Genomic DNA, 16,307 nt, shown 5'->3' on the forward strand with positions numbered 1-16,307 from the left:
TTATTTCTATTCCTGTCTGCCTTCCAGGAATTTGTGTTCTGCAAATGCTCGTAGAACAGTCAAGTCGCTTTGAAATTTGTTGCTATTGACAATTGCCGGTGGCGAGGGTCGGGCAGCGCTTTGCAGCAAATTGCAGCGCCGAACAGCAGAGCGCAAGTCAATGACCGAGGGCGCTTGCAGGCCCCCGGGGGCGTGGCAGTGGGTGGCAGGGCGGCCTGCCGTCGACACACAAGTCTTGGGCACACACAGGCCCACACACACCAGGGAAACCCTGGCACAGAGCTCAGCCAATGCTCTTTGACTGCACACTCAAGTAGAAACTTGTCAATTTCTTCCGACCCGCAGCGCCCCAGCCAGGGCCCCCTGGAAATCCACCCCCAGCTCCGCCCCTGGCCACCCATGTGGCCATCCATCCATAAGCCCGTCCTCGTCCTCCTCCTCCTCCTCCTCCTCCTCCTCCTCCTCCTCCTCGACTTGCGCTTTTATAGTTGTCTTGTCTCCTTCGAGCGATGGCAGCAAGTAGCTAAATCAAATAAAAGAAACGCCGAACCCTGGAACATCGCCGAGATAAGGACGAAGTGTGAATTCCCTAGCAGAGACCCGTCGCATCCCGGCCGTCCACTCCGCTGCCGTTGGATATGGCTGATCCGCAGCGCAGAACTATTCCACGTTTCAATTTGTGGCCTTACACCCATGTCAGCCGCCTCGTCGGGATTAATACGTCCTTATGGCGCCTAAGCGGAGCCTAATTGGATCCGGACACGGCATTCGGGTAATTTACTTCATTACACTCCGTGCACCACACTTATCTGTAGCCCTCCTGCATTACTTTCTTTATTGCTTCGAAGGACTGTAAAGGCCAATTCACAAGGAATAGATCAATATGATATTATAGTGAAATCTTATAATATGCACTACTATTTATAAATACTACTATTTTGAAAATAGTTAGGTGGAAATGGTAAAAAGTGGACTAGATTTAAAAAATATAAAAATGATTTTGATGTTCTCTGGATTGTAATCAAACAATTTCTGCGATTAAGGGGGGAACCCCTATAAGTATTTCAAATAGCCCCCTAGCAAACCCCTATAAGCAAATAGTGGAGTTTTGAACTGTTCATTTGAGTTAGGATCTGAGAAAACTAAAAGTGTACTCCCTAATTTAATTTTTAAGGATAAAATACAACACTGTATCCGTAACATTATAATAAAGTAAGGTGGCAACCCTGTTTGTCAAATTACTGAAATTTCAGAAAATATTTAATGTAAGGGATAACTGAAAAAGAGTTAGCCCCAAATAGAACAATTTGGAAATTCAGTAGTTTAGCAAACCTATAACACAAAATTAAATTATATTTTCTTTTTTAATTGTGTGATTAATTTGCAATGGGCAACTCTGGGAAGTGTGTGTGTCAACCGCTGTTGTACACCGTGCGTGTGGCGGCAGAGCTGTTCCCCAGGTTTGTTGACCAAGATGCCTACGACCGTTGCCCTAGAGACTTATAATACGTAGTGTTTTTACTCCTTCAATACACACTTTTTGTTAATAAAATAAAGTTTACTTCCCTGAGTTCCTGCAGAGCCCTCCAGTCCCCTAAATGATCTTCAGTGCGGTCTTGCCACTGCCTCACGCCACTTATAGACTCCTCGACTGGGGGATTTCATTAACAGCGCATCCTTGCCGGGCTCCGTCCTCAGTGGCCGCAGAGGGAGGCGCAAAAATCGATGCTCGAACCGCTTGAAAAGTTGCAAGTTCTGCCGGCGAGCCTGATTAGCCGAAGGCTTGCGAAATCAATTTCCGCTTAGAGTCTGTCCCCCGGCTGGCAGGGGTATGGGATGGGGACGGGAGTGAAGACGGGCATGGGTCGGAGGAGGAGCAGCATTGTGACCCACTGGCTGGGGCAATTACTGTGAGTGCCATAACTATCACTGAATCATCCCGCCCCGTCCGCCAGGCAAAGAAGTGTGCCATTACTTGCACGCCGGTCTAACTGTTGCGCCGACGACCGACTCTGCGTCCATTCTGCGCCGTTCTGCGGTGAAAATCGGCTTGATTGACGCTATTAAAATAATTAGCCCCGGTCTCCTTCGATTTCCAATTGGTTAGCGCAGTGCGCAAACTAAATAATTGCGTAATTACCGGCTCCGAGCTCCCGAGCTCCCGAGCTGGCCCATTGGAAATGCCATTAATACGGAATCAGAGTCGAAGTCGAACTCGAAATAGCAACTGCAGGCCCGCCACTAGGGGTGCTGTCGTAGAGCAGAGCACTCGGGGCCCAGCCGACCAATTGACCCCGCAATCGATTCGGCTAGAGGTAGCAGGGGACAACCTGGAGCTACATTGTGTCATGCATGGGAGATATACGTACTCTAAGTATATTCTTTTATGGCCGCAAGCCGGAGGCAAGTAAAGCCAAGGGCGCAGAGATACAGATGGAAGGCGGCAGCAGCTGGCGTCGAGGGCGGGGCGGTCGAAAATTGAAGGCGAATTTCGAATGCAGTCACTGAAATAATAACGAGTTTCGCAGCGGAATGAAGTGGTCGCCTTCCGCCAGTTGCCATAGATATGCAATACTTGCGGTTGAGCGATCACTCGCATTGGCTCGGTGGTGGGGACAAGTGGAGCCACGATGTCCTGGGGTATTCACCGGCACTCCCGTGAGCGTGTGGTAGAAAGTATCTGTATCTGTGTCTGTGTCTGGGTTGGTTAAAGTGAGCGAAAACAATAAACATAAAATGCACAAATACGTGTGTGTGGCTGTTTACAAAGTAGCAGCCACTGGCTTATCAATTTCCCTGCGCCCGCCCACCCACCGCCCACTCCATTGTTGCCCCACCCTTCTGTGTGTTTATTTGCCTGCTGGCAGCCATAATCAGTCAATGCCGCATCGCACCAGTTGGCCAAAAGAGGCCCTCAAACTTGCTCCCTTCTGCGTTTTTGGGGTGCGCGAGCGGCAGCGGGACGGGGGCTGTAAAGCCTGATAAAAGTTTTCAAGAGCCGGGACTCTGATGTCGTCCCACTGCTAATTTATGGACGCACCAGCCTAAGACGCATTACAAGGGATTCGGCGGGGGAGGGGCAGGCATTAATGGGGGAGCACTGCGAGAAACTGGGACCCTTTCAAGAGAATACCGTTCTTCACCGGAAATCCTAGTCTCTTGGGGGACTTTGCCTGGCTAACATGTTAGCCTTTCGACTACGAGTCCAAATTTTTAAGCGACAAGCCACTTCGATTACTAATCTAGTATAACACGCATTTTGATGCCCTAAATGAATGCATTTTTATAAGGAGTTAAGCCACAAAATGTGAAATATATGTCAGTTTCAATAAACAATTCAACTCAATTATTTGGAAACGGAACGATATTAATTAGCACAGAATTCAACCAAAGGCCTTTCGATTCAAGTTCCATAGCTCTTTAAATAAACGTTTACTCATTTATTTAATACGTTTTTATTTATTTTTTATCCAATTCTTTTTATTTATTTCTTTCTTTTCTTTTTTATTCATTTATTTATATTTTATTTATCTGTTTACTTTAATTAAAATGTAAGTTTACATTTATATTTTTTTTTATTTATTTATTTGTATTTTTTATTAATTTATTTCTTTATTTATTTCTTTGTTTATTTATTACTTTCTCTTTACATTTTTATTACTCGTTTTTTTTTTATTTTTTTTATTTTTTATATCTTTATTTTTTTATTTCTTTATTTCTTTATTAATTTATTTCTTTATGCCTTTATTTCCTTATTTCTTTATTTTTTTATTTCTATATTTATTGATTTGATTGATTTTGATTTATTTTTTATTTCCCTATTTCTTTATTTATTTATTTGCTTATTTTTTGTTTATTTCCCGCAGTGTGAAACGCTAATGCCGCATATATCCTCCATTCAATTCGCCGCCGCTCGCGACTCGTTCTACATGACAAATTTTTATGGGCAAATAATTTGGCTTTCTCTCTCGTTGATTTTATGGCCCAGTGGGCGTGCGGGGGCGTTGGGCGTTGGGGCGTGGCCGGCTATCAAAATCATTTGTTTGCTAATTAAATACACTTGCTCGTTGCGTGCCGATGAGCGATTAACTCGCTCGGCGCCGCAGCAATGTAGCATACTTTCCAGGTGGCGCGGGCGGCAATAAAGCATTCGGCGTACGAAATTAATTGAGTTTCAAATGACGGACGGGCGACAATGGCGAGTTTCCCATTTCCATTTCCCGGCCGGAAGCGCTATTTAAAATGCATAAAGCGGCTGGCAAAATGAACTGGCTGTTAGCTGCTACCGCTGATGCGAATTACCAGAAGAGGCGAGCCGCACTGGCATAATTAAGCACACATTGGGTGTATTTTTAACAGATTAGCTTGATTTCTGCCCTCAATAGCCCGGCTCTGAAGGGCAGAGCATTTCGGCTTGGCATCAAGTGGTACGACCCGGCTTAGCTTCGGCAGAGATAATAAATTACCAAAGCGCAAAGCGAGGTTCGTTCCACAAATATGGTATTCTTGGGCAAGCTTCAAATTAAGTAATTCTCTCGGAGTGAATTTAGGTACTTTAAAAATCTAGATTTTCCGAGAGAAAATTAACAAGATACTATATGCCTTTGTAAGATTGTGTATCACTGATAAGATGAAACATACATATGTGCATACATGGAATTTGAAAAATACCGAGCTTAAACTTTAATTGTCTCTTACTTACAGTGAATACATATAAAGTAAAAATAAAATATCAAATAAATATTAAAATATTTAAATGTAAAAATAATACTTTTCTGAACACATAAATTATTACGACCGATGCATTAACCATGTTTTTCATTTATGCGAAAAAGTATGATGTGAAAACATGACATCGATCGTAGTAAAATTGAGGAATTTATACAATTACTATATTTTCCGACTTATGTTGGACTGACACAATCGCCACATATTTTGAACAGCTTTTATTCGCTTGATGCTTCAGGTGGTCACCAAGGATTGCCCTTAACTTCTTAAGTGTAATTCCTTTAGCATTCAATCAACCTACATTCCGGAAAGAGCATTGTTTATCTCCAACGAAGCCCAATTAGTTCGGTTTAATTAAAGTTATGTTGCTCCGGTGATTATTTCCGGTGAGTCCCGCAGGACTATCTGCGTCCTTCTGGGCTGCCCTCGCAAGCATTTGATTCGCACTTGCAGCGCTCACTAATTGGATGGCAGGAGCTGTCCGGGGCTGTTACACGGACGGGCCAAGGCCAGGGCAATGTGTATCAGAATATATTTCATATGTAAATACAGCATGACAAACACGCAGAGATGGCCACGGGGCGGGGAGGGCGCCGGCTTTGAATGGATTGCACTTTAATTAATTCGAATTGGAAAATGCAGGCATTTCAGCACTGCGATTGCAGGGATTTGCAGCCCGGATCGATTTTCTTGGCAGGCATCAAAGGTGCCTCCGGCTTCTTCGCTTCTTGTGGTCAAAAAGGGATGAACTCCCCTGCCACTCCCCCGCAAAATCGCTGCCCACATTTCGCCTGTACGCACAGACTCGCACTCGAGCCAGGCATTTAATTTGGCGTTGCTTAATTAGGAAAGTTTTGGAAAGACAACGCCGAACCGGTGTTGAACAAGCGATAAATAGGGTCCCCGGGCAGGGGCGGGAAGGCGCGTGGGCGGTCCTGGGGGTCGTGGGTCGCAGGTTGTTTGCGGGCACTCAAGACAAGTGCGCAGACCTTGAGACACACGCAGCAGGGCGAAGTTGCTGCCTGTCGCTTCTGGCTGTCACTCGCTAAACGCCGGCGAGCGTGGGGGAAATCAGTATTAATTACTCGGACCGACACATGTTGGCCGCCACTGAACCATAAATGGCTGACGAGATTATCGGGCTCAAGTTGCTTCGAGCCAGCGTAATGCGCATTATAAACATCCAAGGGGGAACTTTCAACAGCAAATGGCCGGGGACTAGCTGACTGGCGCTATGGGCCAGCGATACCTAACGATCTGTTGACTTCTGCGTCTCAATCAGCGCAGATACGCATCTTACTGTAGTGTGGATACAATCCATTCCATTTCTTCTCAGGGACCCCAGCAACCATCATTTTTAAGAATCACATAAAGTAATTACACTTAATCTGTGAGCTGCAACACATGGGGTGTATAAATCACCCAAGGGAAAGGCCCGAGCCAAAATCCTGCCGAGAACAAATTAGCAAATCAACTTCCCGGTTCGCCGGCGCAAAGTAATCCCCCTTTTTTCAGAACTTTTTGGCTTTGGTGGCAACTCCGTCGCCTAATGACCAAGTAGTCGCTCTGCTGAGCCCAGCAGAAATGTGATTGATGCAGTGCATCTCCACGCTCCCAGCTCCAGCTCCCAGCTCCTCGCCAATGTTGGCAAACTTTGCCCTATTGACTCTCCTAATGCGTTTGAAAACCGTGGCCCCAGGAGCGGGGGCGGCGGAATCTGGCAATCCGCAATTGACGAATCTGGGACGAAATCAAAAGTAACTTTTTGCTCCCCGACTTGTCGACAATGCAACCACAGCCAGAATGTCGGCAGAGCAGCCCGTCTCCGACTGCGAATCAGCATCAGAGTCCGGATCCGAGTCCGGATCCGAGTCCCGAAGGGCTGAAGCCGCAGCCACAAGCCGCAGTGCGCTGTCTATCAACATTTTAAGCTAATTAACGCACAGGGAGGGCCAGGGGGCGGGCTCGTGGTCGTGGGCGGCGGTTGTTTCGGCGGGATGGCGGCCACATCAAATGTGCGAAGCGATCTGCAAGCCGAGTCGAGGAAATGAAATTATTACTTGGCAGGCGGCACAAAGCGGTTAATTGACAAATGGATAGCGCTAATCCCAGGACGGCTGCACTGGCAGAAAAATGCGGATGCTCGGAGGGCTGGAGTCCTGCCTGGACGGGGCAACAAGTGGGACTGGGACTGGTCTGGGGCACAACCAGCGAAGTGGAACGCACTGCAGCAATGCAGCTCTGCAGCCCTGCAACCCTGCAAAGGAAAAATCTCGGGGGAGAAGGCCGTATAATGGACTCGATACGGCCAGACACTGGAGCTCCCCCAGTCGGAGGGGAAGTCGGCAGTGGGCCCGAACTGGGCCGCCCATGTGAGTAGCACGTGTGCGCACAGATAGAGCCGTCCGGGTGCAAGAAACCACTGGGGCTGGGCCGGGGAATGTCTGCCAAATGGCATGTTCAAACAAAATTAGGCGTGCCAACCAGCTCCTGTTGTTCCTGCTGCTGCTCGGCACGGGTCATCAAACCAATCCGGGACTGCAACTGCAGTGGGTACAGGGTGATACGCTCGAGTGGGCCCTAGTACGAAAATCTACATTATCACCCATTTGGGTTCAATCAATAGCGCCATGTAAGACCACGCTTTCGTAGTGATTATTTTAAGTTGATATTCGCATTGTCTACTGGTTCCTATCTCTTTAAAGTGGTTGTATAACCACAAAACATATATATATGGGGGCGAAAATCGGTATTTTAAATTTTTGTTTGAGCTTAAACGAAATAATTAACCCTTATTGTAATCCCAAAAAACAAAATGTTCGAAATATGAAACACTCGCAAAGCTTAGTTCCTTCATGGTTACTTTTATGTTTTCGAAATACCTCAAGTACCCAAAATATGAGCAAGGGATCTTGTGGCCTTCGTCGATTTCAGCACTCCAATTTAAATGAGGTTTTAAGTATTTATCAGGAAATTACATTTTAGCCGCAGAGGGAAAACAAGCGCGGATCGCCAAGGGCTGGCCCTACAGTGGGCCCCCAGCAGAGCTACCCGTTCGCCCCGCAAACTGTTCGGTGATAAGCTTTTCAATCATCGTTTCACTTAAAGCAATTTAATTTGGCCGCTATTTGTTCGCCGGGCGCCAGGCACCCTGTTCCCTCTTTTTTGGCCGGGCCTTCGCAGGAACGAAAATATTTTTCAGCCAAGTGAAGAAAAATTAGCAACAATAAATTGAACGGAAGTTGCTGCTCAAATTGAAAGTACGGGCGGGGCGGTCGGGGACGGCCGGGGGATTCCCCGGAACAGGAACTGGGTACTGGGTGCTGGCAAGAGGGAGCTGGTGAGCTGGTGAGCTGGCGAGCCCGGAGGAGGCTCAGGCGGCGGTGGGCGTGGCATGTTTGTCTGTGGCTGCCACTGCGGCCGTACGGTCAACACACACGTAGGCGAATGCGAATCTGAATGTGAATGTGAATGGGAGTGTGTGTGCGGCTACGTGCCGCTCGATGTGCCCGAGTCCCGGTCTGCCGCCTTCTTCTCCTTGGCTCCTGACGACTGCCTTCTGTCTAGATTGAAATTCCAGACCAGGGCCAAGAAGGAGCGTGCCCCGCCCACTGGGCCGGGGGAAACCCGGACAATCTTGCCCGAGTAAGAAATTATTTGAGCTAAAGTCCGAATTTGGAACACATAGTACCCCTCAATTGGGACAGGGTTTCCATTCCCAATGATATAAAAGCATATTTTATGAGAAAATTGAACTAAGAAGTTAATACCATTAAATTCGGATTCCTATGGGTAACCAGAGTTGACAGTTGGCTCTAAAAAATATTTATTTATCTTTTTAAAATATTTCTTAAGTAAGTTACAATGGCGAACGATGCCTGAAAGAACAGTATTTTAAGAGAAATCCCCCAAGAAATCGGTTTCCATATATGAACCTAAGGGGTTTCTTTTACAAAATGAATCAATTTCTTAAAAATGCATTGTTGATTAATATAGATTATGCCAAAAACCAATAGCTAGGTTGCCTCTATTGGTACAAGGCTTCTCTTGATAGGCTTTTGATTCGTTCCTTTAAGGTTTGGGACTTGGCAAACGGAACTATATGCTGCGTACGCTCCATTTCACTCTCCTACCTGTAAGGACATGTGGCGGCGAAGCAGTTAAGCTGCGACCGCAGGCCGAAGGACGAGATCGGGACAGACATTGCATACAGATTTTCAATTTCCATATCGTGTTGCCTGTCTGCAGCCTGCAGCACTTTGTTGCTGCTGCTTTTCCAAAGCCTTTCCACCCCTTTTCCCCCAGCTTTTCCTTTCGGCAATTTCCGCTGCAAGTGCTGAAACAAAGGAAAACCAAACATAACAACGCAGCGGCAAACTAAACGTAACTACAACAACGGCCACAACAAGAAACAAAACAATGGGCGAACAATAAACCGACGAATAAATGAGTGAGCTGGGCGACTGGGGAGCAGGCGGCAAACGCGTCGCCTACCAATCGAAATAATGGAGGGGCCCGAGATTTCGGTGGGATCTCCAAAAGTCACAAAAAGTTCGATAAGGAACCTCAGTCCCATCTTCTAGTATTTTATCAAACAAGTACTTCACTTGACCTGGTAAAAAATAGTGAAAAACTATTGATATTACTTGCTTTTGATATAAAAAAACGTCGGGGTCCAACAAAGTTCCCATATATAAATCCATTCCTAACATTCCCATGAGGAAACTATGGCAAAAACTTCCCGGAAACCAGAGCACCTAAAAACGAAAACGAAAAGCTTTTCTGAAAACACAATAACTAAAGTAAGGTGAAAACAGGAGACCGCTTGATAACTACACTAGCCGGCATAAGTATTTTGACGGAACAAAAGTAAAGTATACTCGTAACTTGTACTTGCTTCGGGTAACTTCAGGCATAAATGGAAAGGTAATTGAAGTGCCGTTTGAATGATACAATAAATGCAAATGCAAATATATTTTTTTAAAATTATTTTTCTTATATTTTTATGATTTTTTGAAAATGTTTAGGAATATGCATTTGACCCATATTTGTCCCTTTTTCATATAAATTTTTCCGACATTGTCACCTTCAAAAAATAATGAACACTACAGAGAAAGTGATTGTTGAAAAATTGTTCTCTCAGTTACTATTATTTTTGTTTAGAGAAACTTTTTGAATCAATAAATTTATGTTTTCAAGACAAGAAAAAAATTCAAAAAGTAGACTTTTACTAAAATTAGTCCTTTTCAAGAAATATTGCATTGTATCATTCAAACAGCATTCAAATTACCTTTTCATTGACGCCAAAAGGTAAGTATGCTTAACTTTTGTTTCGTCAAAATACTTATGCCGACTAGTATATATTACACAGTAAGTGCGCTTCGAAAGTCACAGAAATATTAGTGGAAACTTGCTGCCGTTTCCATCAGCCTTTGACTTCAGAACTTCTGGGTATTTTTCGAGATGATTTTTGTAGCATTCTTATAAACAACTAAACCGGAAAACTAGTTAATAATTTTTTGGCCGAATCTTAAAAAGTTCCGCCCAAATTACTGATCAGCTTACCCAGGTGAAAACAGTTGGGCAATCTTGCCCTTGGATTCCAGTAGTTCACAACGATTTCGGGTTTCACCTGTGTGCCGGTGAAAAAATTAAGTTGTGTATTTGGTGACTTTACACGAAAATTTATCGTAGACCTCGCGTGGAATAATGGACTTTCTATGTCGTTTGGGTGGCCTGACGGTGCAGATAGTCCGCGTGGCCAACGAGCCAATCACCGCCGCGCAGATTGTCCGCGTCATGGTTAAACTGCTGGGCATGCGCATTAAGAGGGTCGATGTCGATCCGATTTTGGGAGACGCCGTTGCTTATGGATTCCTCTGCAAGGACAACAACAAGTACTCGTATCCCAACGTTCGACTGCAGTGCTGCGACCCCTCGAGGCGGAGCTTGTTGAAAGAACTGGGGATCGACAAGATCGTGGCTGAACCAGAGCCCGCGCGAAGCAGCCGGAAGAGGATAAAGGAAGTCTCCGCCCCTGAGGGTTGCAGTCAGAAGAAGATAAAAAAGGAGGAACCCGCCGCTGAGGGTAGCGCCCATCATGGGGCTCGTCCTCAGAATCGAAGACGCAAAAGGATGAGTTCGAGTGCGGTGGAAGGGTGCATGGATGTGGAAACGAGAGACATCATCCTCCCACGAGTTGGGAACGACGCCCAAGGCGATGGATGTGGAGACCGGTGGGGAATTTCGACTTTCGGGGAAGATCGGCCTTATGAAACTAACTCGGTCACCCCTGTAGATCAATTGTAGCAATCCTTGACCTTTGTATTTAGATGATGATTACATGTTGAAACTCCTCAAAAACTTGTACAAAGCCGATCCTAACATTTTAATGTGCTGTAAAAACATTTCACACTCGTATGTTCTGTGGCAAAAATACACTTCTCAGAGCGTAGAAATGTCTTATGTAATGGCTTCTTTTAATGTCCCATTGCAGGTGGTGAGGATGTCGCCTGCCGAGCAGCTTCGCTTGGTCGGGGGATCGGATGCCTACCAGTTGGCGGCGAGCACTGGAGGCGGAGGAGGCTCCTCCAGGGGCGGTGGATCCGGAGGCGATGCTGCGGGCGGCGGTGACGCCAAGCTGAACGACAAGTATGCGATGGCCTTGTCCCACTTCCTCGACTTTCACTCCAACGAGACGGTGGACGTGGAGCGGCTGAGCGGTCCGATCCTGAAGTCCAGCATCAAGTCGGTCTACTGGCTGTTCCTCATCCAGTACGCAGCCCTCGCCCTGCTGGGCGTGGTCCTCAACGTGATCATCGTGGTGTACATCATGTACCACCGGCTCTACAAGGACGTGACCCATGCGTTCATCATCAATCTGGCGCTGTGCCACTTCGTCCAGTGCGCCCTCGTCCTGCCCGTCTCCCTGATGGTCATGCTCATCCAGAACTGGATCTTCGGCCAGTTTCTGTGCTTCTTTCTGCCCATGCTGCAGGTGAGTAGAATTTTCGTTTCACAAGGTTGAGTATCAGGGAATTGAAAGGAACGTAGTGGTACAAAAAAGCCAATTTTAAAGATTCTTTTTATACCCTTGCAGAGGGTATAATGATTTCAGTCAGAAGTTTTCAACGCAGTGAAGGAAAATTTAAAAATTATATCTTTCGTTTTTTTTTAACATACGCTTGGAAATAACATTTTATCAAAATCGGACGACTCTAAAATATAGCTATCAAAGAAACGTTCAGAGAAATATTGAAACATTTTTTTGTAATATCACTGAAGCTAGCAACAATCCTTAAAAATTGCACATGACGTTACTAACGTTGATTATTTCTTATAACTGCAAGGGTTTACAAACTTCGGCTTGCCGAAGTTAGCTTCCTTTTGCTGGGATAATTATGGCTTGTAGGGTCTGTTAACTGCGTTACGTCACACCCAAATTATAAGCCCCTCTTTGGTCTTGGTTTAGAGTAATTCCCTTCAAAATTTGTATCCATTCTTCGGTTACCTAAAGTTGGTACCGAAACCGCAGCGGTTCAATCGAATCGGGTTTAGGGACGATAACAAATATTTGGTTGCTTTTGGTGACGGTTTCGGTTCTGGTTTTAGTCCCTGCTAAATTCTATACTAAAATGTATGGCTGTTTCATAAACATCTTATTCATAAACATCTTATTATAGCCTTGCCAACTGTTCGCTTTTTATATAATTAAGAGACCTATTTTTGCTTTTTTGCACACCCAACTAGGCTATTGGGTTCCCTCTGCCAGACGGTATTCCATAGCAATCACTGTTAACTACAGCTCTGAGCTATATTTATCCCATTTGGCAGTGTGCTGAGAAGATGGCATCCGGTGCCGCTCGATTGAGCAACGCCTGCTGGCTGCCCCACCTCATTATCGAAGCTACCGTGTGATTGACACATACTCTGCAGGATGGGCCCGGGGTTTGGGAGTCAGGAATCACAAGCAAATAGAATCGTATACTTTCATTCGATTTGATTCGCCTTCGTCTGTCACTTTGTGCCGCTTTTGTGTGGCGAAAACAAATGCGACCTGAAGAAAAGGACCCGCGTCCTGGCCGAAGCTGAGGATGAGGACGAGGATGGGGCTGTGGCTTTGGGGGACCGCCTGGCAATTCGATTAGGCCCGCCGTCCGTAGAGCAGACAAATGATTACATTTACAACCTTGGAGCTGCAGGAGATTCTATTACGGAGCCAAACGGTATGGGTATGGGAGAGGGAGTGGGAGTGGGAGTGGGAGTGGGAGTGGGAGTCGGTAGTCGGCGGACGGAACGGGATATGATTCGATTTGATTGCTATCACAAAGGGCGACAAATAGCTGGCGCACACAAACACACATTTATCACTGCATAGTCACGTGTGCTCGTGAGGGTGAACTCCTCTTCCTGTTCCTTATCCCGTTCCCGTTCCCGTTCCCGCTCCTGATCCTGTGCCCAACCCCATCCCCGCCTAATGGAGTGATTGATGGGCGGCCTTGAATGAGGAGTGGCAGGCGCTGGGCTGCAGAAAAGGACAAATCTGACAAGTAGCGTTAAATCAGCTCCTTAAAGACCCCAAACACACATGTAGTTCCTGCCTGCCGCAGAGGGCGGTTAAAGAAATAACATACATTTTAATTAAAATGTATTTACATTTTTTTTAAACATATATTTAAGATTCCCTTGCAGATTTATTAAATTAAAATTTGACCACATTAGAAACGACTTTTGAAATTTTAACTGCAATAAATAAATTACACATGAAGTATAAAGTTTCATATTAGTAAATTTAAAGCTAATTCGCAAATGGAAAGCGCTTTCTCCAAAGTAAAATCCTCTTTGCAAAAGTCATTGGTCAGCGTTGCCAGACTGTGATGTGCGACCATTTCTACACAATCTATGCAGCTTTTAATACAAAAATAAAATGCTTACACTTACTTAAAACATAAGGCTTAAACTGCATATTAACGAAAAACCTTACAAGCGCCTCAAAGTTGTCGTTACAAAACTCTAATTTTACAACAATAAACTATAAACTATAAACGAGTTGGCAGTCCAATGCGCGAGCCTCGAACTGGAGCGGCCAAATAGTCCATCGATCTGGCAACTCGGCCTCTTTCTGCACGTTTTTTGGAATGCTGGAAGTTCATCTGTGAAAGTTCAAATTGAATTATTACAAGTGAAATTGCTTAATAAATCGTCTACAAACCAATATAAGAGTATGATTATTGCGTGCCATTAGTACGGGCAAATAGTGAAATAAATCCAGTTGAGTTAATGCTTTTTGGAAGCCCAGAAACCGAGATTCTATCCACCTCGTGGCCGTCAAAGTGCGCGCATGCGCAGACTGCTCTATAGTTCTTCCAAGAATTTTCTCAATAAATAAATAAGCATTCCAAAATGGTAAGGAGCGGCAAGAAACTGATAAAATAGTGATTGCTGACTTCTTCCTAATATTTTACAGCCTAAACGTAACGAATTTAAAAAGAAGTCCAAGAAGAAGTATGGCCAGCGGGGAGGGAAACATGTTCCCCGGAATGAGCCTGTCGAAAGTCCTGTCCAGATGGGCGTCAAAATGGGTGCTTCCGATGCCCCACTGCCAGTAATGCCCGAACTGGTACCCATTTCCAAACCCGTAACCGAAAAAGGCGTGGTAGATTTGCCCAATAAGACTCTCTTACCTCAGTACCAGCCGAATGGTGCTGCCTCAAAGGGCAGTCGGCATGGCATTCTCGAAGACTTCAAGGAGAACGATCTTAGAGATGTACCCAATACCCAACAGCCAGCTTTTCTGGACCAATTGCGCTCCAAATGGAATCACACCTTGAAGGACACAAAAGAGATAGTTGTTCGGGAAAATGCAGAAGCGCTCCTGTTGCCCTTTTCTTCAAAGAATCAACCATCGTCACGTAGTGATCCAGTAGCCCAGCACTTGAATATCAAAAAGATCCAGGACGAAGACTCTCCGATTGACCTCTCAAGTAAGAAAAGGTTCCCACAGGAAAATCCAGCAATGAGCAATTTGGAACCCCATAAAAATCAGGTTGATGTGCTTGAAGCCTGCCTTTCACGTAAGGATAAACCAAAAGGGAAACCAAAGCGGAAGTCTGATGCTAGCCGCTTGGTTAGCTTGGATCATCAGTATGTCAAGGAAAATCCGAGGGCGGATATTAGGAAAACCGTCTGGCGTAGGAACAACTTGTGCGATCACTCTTTAATCGAAGTAAAGAATCCGAAAAAGTTTCGCAACGCAAAGGAAGAGAAGGCCGCGGCGCAGCGTTGGCAGGACATTGAGGCGATTTGCATGCGCTTGAGGGACATCGATGTGCCAGACAATGTGGGCATTTTGAAAGGGCCTGTTACTTTCGAGGACGTCTTTGACGTGCTGGGCATTAAGGAGGAGCAGCAGGAGCCGCAGCCGCAAGCGGATCATCCTCCTGCAGCGCCCACTTCAGGGACAGGGGATCAGCCCTTCCTGTCCAATGATAATATGGCCCTAGAGGAGGATCTGGGACCCGACAGCTTTGACAGTATCTTCGATTACCTAGGACTAGGGGAACAGGACCCATCTCAAGAGGTCCCACTTCCACTGGACCTATCTCCATTAGTTCCACTTCCAGTGGAGCCATATCCAAAGGAGCCATATTCAATGGACCCATATCCAGGGATTGCTTCTTCAGTGGTTTCACTTCCAGAGGACCCAACTCCAGTGGTCCCACTTCCAGTTGCGTTTTCAGTGGTTCCACCTGCAGTTGTTGGAACTCCAGAGTCCCCACTTCCAGCGCTTCCACCTCGAGACGTTCCACTTCCTGTTGTCCCGCCTTCAGTGGCCCCGTTTCCAATGGTCAAATATCCCCTCACTGGAAAGGAGGATGCCATGACTGATTGGACCGATTCCGAAGAGGAAACGGATCAGCGAAAGAATAACAATTTTCACACTGTGGTGGTGGTGACCCAAGGCGAAGAGGACAAGTACGTTGATGTGGAACACGTGGACACAGAGCCCTCTGAAGAGGAGAGCTTGACTGAAAAGGAGAACACCGATGAGGAAGATGAGTCCTTCATGGATTCTGATTGGACAATTGGAAACGAAGAAGAGTCGGACACGGAGTAATAACCGACGATGTTTCTGTTTATTTTAACTTCAGTTGCTTTTGAAATAATTTGTTGATTTTGAGCCCTCAGAAACTTAAATTTGGATAATAAATAAGATGGTAAAGTTTGAAAAAACCGTTGGATGGAAATTCTTTGTTTAATAATGTGAAACAAAGTCAAGCTGGTTATGTAAGCTAAACCTGACTGAAGACCATCATTCTCACCTTTTTTTTCCTCAATATCTGTCAATATTTTATGCTTAATTTTTTTTATCAAAGAATAAAAACAGGTATTTTTATATAAAATACTTTCCGACATAAAAAATAATGCAAAATTTGTCTGTTTGGTCTATACAACTTTAAACCAGCTGTGTTGTAAGTAGGTAGTAAGTTGTTAAAAAATAAGTTGTTATTGCATTGTATTTTTTTTCAAGTTTGAGTACTATTATTCTAAGCTGGCAGAGAAGTGGAGAGGAGTTTCCT

At 45.3% G+C, this 16,307-nt stretch overlaps 1 protein-coding gene across 3 annotated transcripts in view; it reads left to right on the forward strand.

The window, feature by feature from the left end:
* Positions 1-16,307, forward strand: part of LOC108035795 (uncharacterized) — a 43,172-nt gene that overhangs the window by 8,946 nt on the left and 17,919 nt on the right. For 2 of the 3 annotated variants that reach the window (XM_017111535.2, XM_017111536.2), the window contains exon 2: positions 11,225-11,725. In XM_017111535.2, the coding sequence (XP_016967024.1) occupies positions 11,234-11,725 (492 nt within the window). In that variant the 5' untranslated portion in view covers positions 11,225-11,233. Of the gene's footprint in view, positions 1-11,224; positions 11,726-14,194; positions 15,931-16,307 lie in introns of those variants that run through there. The other variant, XM_050890596.1, reaches the window with a different exon arrangement.

The sequence above is a fragment of the Drosophila biarmipes genome, chromosome X (assembly GCF_025231255.1).
Source record: "Drosophila biarmipes strain raj3 chromosome X, RU_DBia_V1.1, whole genome shotgun sequence".
NCBI lineage: Eukaryota > Metazoa > Arthropoda > Insecta > Diptera > Drosophilidae > Drosophila > Drosophila biarmipes.